General features: G+C 42.3%; 1 protein-coding gene across 1 annotated transcript in view; it reads left to right on the top strand.

The window, feature by feature from the left end:
* The window catches only part of LOC125893258 (eukaryotic translation initiation factor 3 subunit H), a 69,295-nt gene extending 56,891 nt beyond the window's left edge, over positions 1 to 12,404 (top strand). The window contains exons 6-8 of the mRNA XM_049583822.1: positions 3,495 to 3,615; positions 11,446 to 11,578; positions 12,081 to 12,404. Coding sequence (XP_049439779.1) covers positions 3,495 to 3,615; positions 11,446 to 11,578; positions 12,081 to 12,175 — 349 coding nt within the window. The 3' untranslated portion in view covers positions 12,176 to 12,404. The remainder of the gene's footprint in view (positions 1 to 3,494; positions 3,616 to 11,445; positions 11,579 to 12,080) is intronic.
* Positions 12,405 to 12,765: the final 361 nt, after the last annotated feature.

Genomic DNA, 12,765 nt, shown 5'->3' with positions numbered 1-12,765 from the left:
AGTTTTCTCTGTGTTTGTAAGCAAGCTCGAGGGACTTCATCAGTATGTGTGTTTGCATGTAAATGTAATTAAGGTGTTACCAGTTGAATGTGGATAGATGGCAGCCGGATGCTAAGCTGAGATGATCCCGATGAGTGGCTTCAGGGTGTGCATGTATTTTACATATGTATGACTGCTTAATTTTATGCGCATGAAAGTAATCCTGTAGTGTTTGTTCTGGTGTGTGCCCTGGCCACAGACTTTATACTTCCTGGCATTTTGCTAATACTTTCTGACATTAATACTAAAAAGTAGAATGCATAAGTACACTGTACTTAAATGCTGACAGCTTTTTCAGTAACTAGCAGTGAAATGTGCACCAGTCAGAACTGCAGCACCTCGGGTGTAAGGTTGGACTTTGATGTCATCATTCAGAAGTGTTGAAGATTGTGAATTATAACAAATTTCATTATGAATCCCTGTTTAATTTCATTTCAAATCATTAGGGATGGAAATGAAGAACCAAATAGTCCAATCCATCAGAATTGTGTGCCTCCGAGCTTATCAATTCCTTTATTTGTGCCAGTGCGCATTGCATAACAATGGTGTCAAATTCATGTGTCTGCTACTGGAAATGTGCAACAAAAAAAAGTCATGCCGAAGAGAAAGAAGTGGTCCAAAGCATGGCTTCATTTCATGAAGAAAAATGACAACAGTGCAGCTTGTAATGTCTGTAAAATGATCATTTCAAGCAAGGGGGGAAACACTAGCAATATGCAGAAACTAGGGTTGCAACAGCATTTTCAGAGTACAATAACGGTCTCAAAGTATCACAGTATACATTATTACACAATTATTATTATCAGTTACAGTGACCCTTAAAGGAAAACAGAAATGTTTTTTTGGGTTGAACAAACTCTTTATTAAACTCCAAACCATTTTCTATAGGCCTATGGAAGTTTGTGTAAAAAGTCTGACAGGCAGTCAAGCAGAAAGGCAGATGTAAATGCACAGCCGAGATTCTCCTTCTGATTGCTTTTTTCTTTTTTCCAGTGCTATGGTTAAGCAAATGTACACAGTATGATAAATGTACAGTTTCACAGTATACCACTACAGCCCTTGCTGAAACATCTTTTTACCCAAGGTGGTCTTAAATTCCAGAACAGCCATGACTCTCTATGCACAAGTACCACTGCTTCCCGACTGAGCAGCACATCCATTACCAAGGGTAAATATCCCTTTTTTCTTTTACAAAAATCAATTGAGCAAAAACCAGTAAGTGAAATAATAAAGAACCGGACCAATAAGCAAAATCGATAGTCATTGGTTTCAGTAAAATTCAATCAATTCCCATCCCTACTAATTACCGTCATAGCACCAAGAATACTAAATTTGTAACTGGCATGTGCATACTTAACTTTTTAATATTGCAGAGCCCCTAAGGTCCTTGTAAAACTGTACAAGCATTGTTTTATGTGACACAGGAGGACATTCAGTGGAGCCCTCCTTGTAGATGAAGCCTCTAACAGCACAGTGACAGAGTGAAGAAGCTCTTTAACATTTGTGCTTCTCATGTCCATACATGTTTTGCTACACCTCACTCACACAGCAGGAGAGTGTGTGGTTTTAAATACAAAAGGAATTGGTTTAAATTGGCACGGCAAATGTGTTTTGCTGAGGTCAGTTCTGGTTACACTGGAGCTTGCTTGTCAGTGGTACCCATGGTAAGTGGCAATTCTTTTTATATTCAAGACTTTGCACAATCTAAGAAATTGAGGGTTGGTAAATTATTTCCTGACAAGATGATTTTTTTTTTTTTCCCGCTTGCAAGAGAAGATGGAGAGTGTGAGGAGCCAGGAGAGAGTGGGGAATATTGATTTATAAAATTGTTAATTGAAAAATCTCACAGCAGAGAGGAAAGCAACTGAAAATCACCCAAAACACTCTCCACTCTTCTTCCACATATTCACACAAACAATAAAACACACACACATAACAGTTACATCAGCATGAGTGCACACACAGCCAAAACATACACAGTGCTGGCAGTCCTTGCGGGTACAATTGCCATTTAAATAAACAGTCAGAATCTGTTTTCCCACAGTACATGCTGCATTATGTAGCACCCAAACATTCATAAATTAAACAATATAATTCCACAGAGGAAAGTACAAGGGGGAGACGTCTTGAAGTAGAGCACTGCAGTCTTGTCAAGGTTGAACTTAAGGCAGTAGTGAGACATCGTGTTAAAAATGGGGCTCATGGGAGGAGAGAGAAGAGGAATGCTAGTAGAGTTATGTTGAGAGTTGTCAGCATGGCAGTGTTGGGGGAAAAATGAGGGATGTGAGCAGAGAGATTTAGCACAGAGACAAGAGGATGGGTCCTCAGGTCTGAGTACTCTCAAACCCCCGGAGAGAGGTTTCATGTTAGATGTCTTTCAGGATTCATAAGAGCAACATGGTAGGAGGTGAACTCAAAGATTAGGTCAGAATGGAAGGCAAACATGGACTGTTGAAAAATGTGAATGTAGCATTTTTAGATTGCAACCACAGGTCTCTGAGGGGACATCTTAAAGCTTGGAATAGTGCCTACTACTAGCCACTGTTTCCCATTTGTAGTGTAGTGATGGGAAGGAGCATCCTGTGGTTATGTGTCAGAGGATGCAGGATCTGTTGGTGTCTGTGGGTTCCTCTAAGTTTTCTTCACTGGAAGTTTTTCTTTTTTTTGTATCTTTTGCTAGATTTGATTGAAAAGATTGTGAGGGACCACTGGAAGTTTTTCCCCATGAAGGTGGTCAAACTGCACAGATTGCATTTACACTTGGCTAGCAATTTGTATCACAATGCAAACAAGACCATCTGTAGATATGATCTGGTGGATCAGATAGCCCTCTGATTGCAGTGCATTCTGTTTGCATTTATGCTTTGCATTGAGATAGATACAGTCCACAACTTAATACCAGCTGTAAAGGGAGTCCAGCAAGCAGATCACATCCAGCCAAATGTCAGGGAAGAGTTCATAATCACATACAATTACAGCACGGTGTTCCAGCAGAGATTAAAACCTGTAAATCTTTAAATTAACTTGTGTCAAGCCAGTTTTATTTATGTAGCCCAAAACCATGCAATGTGGACATGCTCACACAGGTGGAGCTCTCATCTTTGGGGGAGTTGCTGACTGTGGCTCAGGAGGTAGAGCAGGTTTTCCACTAATCACAGAGTTTGCGGTTCGATGCTTAGCTCCTCCTGTCCACGTGTTGAAATGTCCTTGGGAGAGACACTTGGCCAAAACAATGCCTTACATGGTAGTTTTCTGCATTGCTGAAATGCTTTAGATAAAAGCGCCATACCATTGTGTGTCCGAGCTAGCAACAGAAAAGATCAAGTTCAAATTAGGAAGAATTAAGTTCGTCTTCAAGGTGATATGAAGAATGTATGTCACTGCTGCTCTCGTGTGCTGATGGCAGCATAAAACCATGTGAATGACATGCTGACATTACATTCCCCCCCCCCCAGCAACCATTTGGAGAAGAGCCTCCAGCTCCTGATGGACAGGGTGGATGACATGAGCCAAGATATTGTCAAGTATAACACCTACAGCCGCAACCTGAGCAAGCAACAGCAGCAGAAGCACCAGGTAACTCACGAGCACACTCACACATACACACAAGCTTTCACGGGCTGCACACACCACCTACAGACACAATGAGCAAGAAGCAGCAGCAGAAATATCAGCTTACCAGCATGCGTGTAAGGGAAAGAGGCACTCTCTCTCTCTCTCTCATACACACACACACACACACACACACACACACACACACACACACACACACACACACACACACCTGCAGCCACAAACTCAGCAGGAAAACGGCAGGTATATTTCTCTCAGGCATGGACACAACCAATTGCAGCTATAATCACAGCAGGCAAGCAGCAAGCACCCGGTAGCACAAACACAAACACACACACACACACACACACACACAGAAATATGTTACTTCAGGCTCACACATTAATGTACATGCACCCACAGAGGATCACCCAGTATACAGCAAAAGTTAGCAATGCATAAGCATTCACTAAAATTCGTAACTACACTCACATTGATACACACAGACAAACTAGGTAATGCAACACTGCCTTCACACATCCAGTTCACACATACAGATACAAAGTAGTATGCAGTTTCTGGCGTCTTGTGAATCTGCAGCTCCGTTGGTATGTTGTATTGCGCACATAATTTATATACTGACAGACCAGCTGCACTACCAATGACATAGTTAATTCTCAAATACAAAATAGCTTTGTTTGTTGTCTTTTTATAGTAGTGCGTGTCATTTTTGAAGCTATTGTAATACAAAAATGTCACCTGAATGGTCAAGACTGATTAGCATTGTTGTTCTGTATCTGTGCTGTAAGCAATCCTCAATCCACTGGTGGAGCGTTGTAGTAAACTGTGCTTCCATTTTTGGGGGCCTTAAAGTGAGCCTGATTGGCTCTTACCTGGTTGTCGCTTGCATTGCACAAAGCTGAGCTTTTTTCAACTGTCTCCTGAGCACCTTTTAAACCTCTCTAGCTCAGCAGGCAGTGCTAGGCTGCAACACCAGGTCCCATTTATCACGAACAACAGCCTTTCACTGTTCCAGCTTTTGAGTGCGTATGTATAAACAGCTCATAAGAAGCAGCTGAAGAAAACATTAGCCAAGGACAGAAACGCAGTGTGGTACTACCAGTAACAAGTACAGCAGTGTAAGTGCAATGTCTCAGATGATCAAATGCACATCATTGACTTCATCACTTCAGTTTTAAATTTTAAGCATCTGATAATGATGATTATGATAGTAATTTGGATGGCAAACGACGAGACATTGGATCCAAAGTGGGCAGTGTCCAAATTGTATTCAATCAAATGGGGTCTGGTAGGGTTCAGTTGTACTGCTGCAGATCTCATTGCTCTGTATTTTGTATTTCTTCAATTTACCTCACAAATTACTTTTCACAAAGCTCCACCCCCTTTTTTTAGGTACTGCTACTCTGTCACCCTGTTCGAGCGAGTATGGAGTACACTGTCACAAATTGCATTCTTTGCACTCCCTGAAGAAGCATTATAATTTCTGCAAAAACAGAAAGGCGCTTTCAGAGAAAAGCAGACAGAAAGGTCTACAATATGGATTTTAAGGATATCTACAGTACTCACAAACACTTGATTCACACATCAGGTCTTGATGTACAAAATGTTCTAGTCAGAAACCTTTACTGATGTACATTTTAAAACTTTATCTGTAAAATTTTATCATGTCAACTCATAATGTGACTGTAGTGTGTATGACCCCCGCGTGACAGACTATGGCAGTGCCTGGCGGCATCGGATGCACCGATACATAAAGTCTCATAGGTGCTCAATTGGATTTAGGTCAGGGGAACAAGAGGGCCAGTCATTGGCATCAGTGCTTTCATCATCCAGGAATTGCCCACACACTCTGGCCACATGAGGCCGGGTATTGTCCTGCACCAGTGTAAGGTCTGACAATTGCTCTGTGGACTTCATCCTGGTACCTAACAGCAGTCAGGGTACCGTTGACTATGACATGGAGGTCTGCAGTATGCCTCCCCAGACCATCACTGACCCACCGCCAAATCAGTCATGCTGGATGATGTTACAGGCAGCATAACGTTCCTCATGGTGCCTCCAGACTCTTTCACGCCTGTCACATGTGCTCAGTGTGAACCTGCTCTCATCTGTGAAGAGAACGGGGTGCCTGTGGTGGACCTGCCAATTCTGGTCTGTTCTCTTGCGAATACCAATCGAGGTGCATGGTGCTGGGCTTGTGAGCACAGGTCCCACTAGATGACGCTGGGCCCTCATGCCACCCCCATGGAGTGTGTTCCTTACAGTTTGGTCAGAAACATGCACACCAGTAGCCTGCTAGAGGTCATTTTGTAGGGCTCTGGCGGTGCTCCTCCTGTTCCTCCTTGCACAAACATTAGGTTAAAAAGATAAAAATAAAAGCTAAAGCCTGCAGGTCATAGGGTAAAAGTAAACCACCACATCACCGGGCATTCGAGACAGTAGACAGTAAAATTAAGGAGCAGCACTGTTCCTGTGAAACAGGATGGCCTTTATTCACTGTTATAATCATTAAAAAGTAAAAGTAGCACGTGTGCCCATTCAGTATACCTTACCTTCAGTAGCTAGTGTAGCATGAAAGTGCTTCTTTAGTAACCTAAGGTATAATGTTCAATGTACATCTCCTTCCAACCCCTTGGGGTAGCAAGTGTTAGCAATGCATGTGCCCCATGCACGTTTCAACATGACCATTTTGAAATCCACAAAGCCTGAAAATGAAGAAAACCTTAAAGTACAGCATGAGAGCTTTGGTGTACTGTCATTTAGTTTTCGGAACCTGGTTGTAGCTTGTCAATGCTACGCTAAAATGTGCCAGTCTTTGGTCGAGGGCGGGACTTAGCGAAGAGCTAATTGTAATAACAGAAGATAAGATGAGTGCCACTGTGATAACTTTACAGAATTGCAAAATTCTGAGGAGCCTTCAAGCTCATAAATCTGTCACTCAAATTGGACTTCCGTGACCGTATTTCATTCTCTCACAGCCACCTGAAGCAACGCAGCCCTTTTCATTTTTTTTAATGCACAGCTATTTTTAGTCCGAAGTCCCACTTATCTCCAAGTGGATCTGACTGGTGTGTCATAACCGCCACCAGTGTCATCAGGAGGAAAATGTTTGAAGATGATGTTTGAAGCGAGATCTTGAAAATGAGATGCAAAGTGCTGGGAAAAATAGACATGTAATGCTATTGCTCTTTTATGTATCACAGTTAAGGTACGTTTTTCACTCACAAGATCACATGGTTGATTAATATACCGGCTAAAAAAAACCCACACAGGACTACAAAACATCTGCAGTAAAGCACACAGTAAGAAGAACAATGCTTTGCTTTACAACAGTAGCTCCATTAACTTCCAAACAGCAACTACTTGGGCAACAACTAAATCACCACCAACATCAGTACTAGTAGCTTCAAGCAAAGACGAGTTTAAAAGACATTCCTGTTGTTTTGAGCAGACACTAATAAGATAAGCTTGACTAATCCTAACCCTCAAATATCTGTCATAGTGTTCATCCCTCACCTCACTTCAGCTGCTGACATGCGCCCACTGAAGATCAGCATCACTTCAATTTCAGACACGCTTCTCCTTCATCTACTGCATTATTTCTCCTCTCAAGGAAATGGTTATTTTCATCACTACAAGGGCTACTTCTGTGAGACATTCATCCTTATGTGATGAAGAGTAGGTTCAGAAGGTTAAATACCACAAGTCATGCTCAGACAATCTTCAAATACCCCCCAGAGAGATCTGATATATGTGGGTTCAAAGCTAGTATTAATAAATTGAGCCTTTATTTTAATGAGTAAGTGAAAATCCTCTGTTTTTATTCTTTTGTTGTACCAGTGAGACACATCACAAACTTTAACTTCTTTTAAAAGCAGCAGCAGTAGCACTTTGAAAAACACACACACTGCCACACACATACTGTGTGCAAAGACTCAAGACACACATACACACACACACACACACGCCACCTACAAGCACAAACTCAGCCAGAAGCACCAAAAAGACCAAAACAAAACACACACACACAGACACACAGATGAAGTCAGCCACAAACCATCTGCAACTCCAACCTTGACTAGATGCATCATAAATATTTGGCAACACATGCAAACACAAAGGGTCATAGACACACACCCATTACTCAGGAAAATGGAAGCGGAGAGGCACTGATGTATGCCGAGTGCATGCATACAGACTTACACCTACGTTCAAACAACTACATTATTCTGACATCATTCTCTGCAAGTGGACACGAGGAAATGTCTGAAGTGTTGATGTTAATCCAAGCTGAGTCATCATCGTCTCTGCCGACAGCGGACCAAGCTGCGGCCAAGCTCTCACACATTAGGCAGACTTACAACAAACATGCATCTGTGACCACAGGTAGTCCACCGCATACACACAAGGCATTCACAACCTGGGCCACAAAAAAACCACACACCTACGTAGACACACATCCCCGGGCCAGACACCCACACTCCGGCCATTATGATCCATCATTCTCCCCTACCGACCCTCTCATCATCACAGCCCGCAGGCCTTGCCCCTCACACACACACACACACACACACACACACACACTCATGTCATACTCAATATCACACAGACAACCCCTTTAATGGTGTTGACTTTTTCATGTTTCACGTGATTCTCTACAATGAGCAAACAACGCACACAGAGACAAAGAAAGTGAGCTTCTATTGCACCTTTTAGACATCTACGGTACTTGCTCCATGTAATCTTGTGCTATTGACCCAGCTGCTTCCCGGACAAATGGAACCTTATTAATCATCATAGAAAGTTGCAAAAAGGCGCCGTGCTCAGAGGGCTCCATTTTTCATTTATAGCCCTCTAAATTTGGTAAATAGCAGGTTCCCAGGCACAATCTGTGGCCAAGTTAGTCTTTGTATCAGGAAATTTATGTCTCACGCCCCCTGATTTATTCATTTTCAATTTTCTCCTTTCTTTTCTTTTCCCATCGACAGAAGCAGGCAACACTTTGCAGAAGATTAGGTATGGAGCAATGAGTTAATCTTATGAACCGAGGAGTCATGATTCATGGTTAATGATACAATTCAGCTACCATTAGATGATTCAGCAATATTTTCCAAGTCATTATTTCTGAGCCATACAATTATTTTTGATGTATAAACAGAAAATAATTGCATGAAAGCCAAGCCAAGTCATGGCTGAGAGTGTATTTGGTTACTAAATGGATACAAAGCCACCAAGAAGTCTGTGACAACTCAGGAAAAAGTCATCAGTTCGAGCTTTATTGCTTTTGAAGCAAAGGTTATGCTGGTTTTAGTGCTCTGATGTAGAGTTTATGTTGGACATGATCCAAAATGGACTGGGGGAACAGTTACCTGAACCAGACATGAATCAATTAATTTTTGAATTAGAGAAACCTGAACCGAAGGGGACCCAAGGATTAGACCAGATCAGTTAACCCAAATACCTTCAACGGAGAGAGGACACCACAAACAGAATTAGTAATGTGATGCACCATAACAAGCAGTTGCGGTTGAAAAAGAGCAACAGCATAAGAATAATAATGAATCTATTACTGTCACTTTTAGTAAAGTGTAATCTACACAGACAGCTGTTTGAATCACACAAATATCCAGCTGTATATTTGTTTTTATCTTAACTGTATATTCACTGATTAATCAGTCTGTCTGTGAGTGGCAGACTCCCCGTGGTCGCTTCGGTGGGCAGGGAAATAAAATCAACCATACAAACACTGATTTCCTCCCGTGGCATTGACTCTGAAAACTATTTTGGTTCAGTGAATGTCTGCTGTCAGTCAGCCTGGTGAAGGTGCTGGATAATGTCCTTACAGCTCTGCAGGAGCTGCTGCTGACAGACGGCTACTTCTGTGGACAGAGACACTGAATGCAGGTCAGAGTCAGTGTAGACTGAAAACTACTATCTCGTTGGTAATGATGATAGCCTTACTAATCACATTGCTCAAAAAATGTTGTTTGCAACATAACAATAAAGTGTAAATGTTGAGCCACACTTTGTTCTTTTGAAAATACGTCTTATCAGTTGAGTGATACTTATCAAAAGTGTCAAGCACCCTAAATCACGCTGCAAACTGCAATTTGGATTTAGTCAGACTCTAGTCTTATTTCCTTAGAACAGAGTGGTCCTGATAAGTCCTTTAGTCTGTTGACGATTTTAGGGGAGAGGAGGGGGGGCGTCATTCCCCTCTTTAGCAAAATGCCAAACATTGCGTCCCCCTTGTTAACCTGCCACCATCCTCCAGCTGTTGGTCCGTCCCCGCTATTAAAATTTAACAAAATGCCTACTGCCTCTAGTCCAGACACCAAAATTGGAATTTTTAAGCATGATACTGATGCCAACTGCAGCACATTGCCAGAAACACACCATTCCCAGCATGAGTCATGGTGTTTCCAGCAGCATGCTGTGGGGATGCTTCGCTGCAGCAGCCCCTCGAAGGCTTGTGAAGATAGAGGCTAAAGTAAATACAGAGGAATCCTGCTGCAGTCTGTGAAAGAACAGTGACTTGGGACAGGATTATTTTCCACCAAGACAACGACCCCAAGCATAAAGCCACAACTACACGGGGGTCCAGACCTCAGTTCATCTCAGACTCTGTGGCAGGACTCTGAAACTACTGTTCCCTTACAGTACCAGTGCAACTCGACAGAGCCTGAGCAGTTTGTAAAGAAGAATTGGGAAAAAATAGCAGTGAAAGGTGCCTCGACTAAATGCTGACTAAAAGGAGGTTGTTTTATATTCGTTCTTAATTTAGATCAATTAGATTTTTTTTTACTTGTGACTTTTACTTCTAATGTGTGAAGGTAAATACTTTCTAAGCATTTGTATGTCTATATTTATCTATGGAAGGTGGAAGTGCAAAACTGTTTTTGTTTGCTTGTTTCAAAAATTTGCATATATTAGCATTTTGATTATGCACAGCCATGCTGTGACGCATTGGTAGACAAGAAAAATAAATAAATAAATAAAAAAGCTGGAGGAGTAACGATTCATCTGAGCAAATAGTTTCATATTCTACTTATTGTTTATCTTAGCAGTTTTTGTCAGCTTCAGTTACCCGTACAGGTGCGTTGTGGGATGTGTTGAAAACACTCAAGTTGCTCCCATGTCGTTTTTCCTCCTCATCTGCCGCAACCTCCCCTTCCACTGGTCTGTGTCAGTCTCTCCTCCACCTTGCCAAATTAACAAGGCTTTTAGGATCTCCAGAGACCCGGCACCTCACTGATTTACCGACTGTCAGCCCTCCACAAATCACTCCATCCCTGTCAGCACTTATAACTCTTCTCTCTCCGTCTGTCTCCTCTATCTCTTCTTTCATCGCCATGTTTCTTTACAACTCACTTCCCCTGTGTTACTGTTTCCAATGTCTTGTCTTTCTTCCTCCACTCCCTTTTTTTACTATCCACTGCCACTCTGTGCTATCTGCATCTCTCTCACTATATTTCTTTCCATCCTCTTACTCTGTCTCTTCTTGTACCTGACTTTTTTTTTTACTGAGGTAGAGGCCTTTTTTTTTTTACTGAGGCCTTTTTTTTATCACTTTCGTTACTCCCACTCCTCACCTCCCTGACGTCATTGTTTCATCCTTTCTCTTCTCCTCACATTCTCATCCTGTCTCCTATCGCCTCACGCTTTCCCCTTCTCTTTTACTGTCCATTTTCTCTATAACCATGTATTCCCTTCTCACATCCCTGTCTCCCAATGCTATTAAGTCTAGGGTTTTTTTTCTTCTTTCCTTTGCTCTTCTGTGCTCCTATCCCCTTTCTAATGCAACCCCTCATTCTCTCTGTGCCACTCCTCCAGTACCTCCAGAGGCGGCAGCAGGAGAACGCCCAGCGACAGAGCAGAGGGGAGCCACCTCTGCCTGAGGAGGACATCAGCAAAATGTTCAAGCCCCCTCAGCCTCCACCGCGCATGGACACACTGCTCATTGCAGGTACATACACACTGACACACTGACACAAACACACAACCTCCACACATGGACAGCACTCGTCATTTCAGAGACCTCCCCTCGTTCCAAACTCCATCAGCCGCCTCTGCTCCCCTCACAGGAGCTCAGGTTCTGTTTTGTAATTATCTCCACCATTATCTTGAAATTACATTAATTTAAAGTTTATTGACTCAATCTCCAACTCGACCGCCCCTTTCCCTGCTGTTTCATGCTGTTCAGCTCTCCCCCGCCTTCTGACAACATTCTGATCCTTCCATTTACTCCATTCTCAACTAATTTGATGTTTTGCTGTGCTGCTGTTTTCTCTCCCCCCCCATCTCCCGCCTCCGCCTGTGTGTGTGTGTGTGTGTGTGTGTGTGTGTGTGTGTGTGCGTGCGCATGTCTGTGTACAAATATATGTGTATGTATGTATGTATATTTCTGTGGGTGTATGTTTGTGTTTTTGTGTGGGGGTGCACGGATGCATGTGGCTACCCTCCAACAGGGCAAATTAACAACTACTGCCAGAACGTGAAGGAATTCACCTCGCAGAACCTCGGGAAGCTGTTCATGGCGGAGGCTCTCCAAGGCCACAACTAGAGGAAAGAAACGGGGTGTGTTCCGCATCTGTGAGAGAGTGCACAGAGGAGAGAAAAAAAATAAAGGTAACCGAGATGCAACACCACCTTGAAGACAACTGGAGGAACGTGGCGCCGTTATTTGTTTTCTAAGAATTTATTCATTGTTTTTATGCCCAGCTCCATCTTGGATACAAAATTATCTTTGAAGATCACTTGATTTTGATTTAAATAAAAGTCTTGCATCTCTACGTCTTCTCTGGCTCCGTGCATGTTTTCACAGTTGAACTGTATTCAGCTCTTTATGGTAATTGCAGCATATTTTATTTTAGCTTGTAGACTTAAGCATTGCTTTGTGTTTTGCTGTACAATTAATGATTGGTTTTGTACACAATATTAATATGCTTAAGTGGGGTTTGTGTGCATAATACAAAATAATTATACAATACAGTGGTAGTTAAACATAATTTTATTGCTACATGCTTCCTGTCTTGCAGTTCAGACATCAAGGATGTAGAACCAGTTATTAGTGGATTTGCCGAAGAGTTTATTTGCATGGGGAGAACAATGATGTGCTTGTAAACACAACTGCAACAGAAGCATCAGTGAAAG

This window comes from Epinephelus fuscoguttatus, linkage group LG8, assembly GCF_011397635.1.
Source record: "Epinephelus fuscoguttatus linkage group LG8, E.fuscoguttatus.final_Chr_v1".
Lineage (NCBI taxonomy): Eukaryota > Metazoa > Chordata > Actinopteri > Perciformes > Serranidae > Epinephelus > Epinephelus fuscoguttatus.
This window is presented reverse-complemented; position numbering and strand designations above follow the sequence as displayed.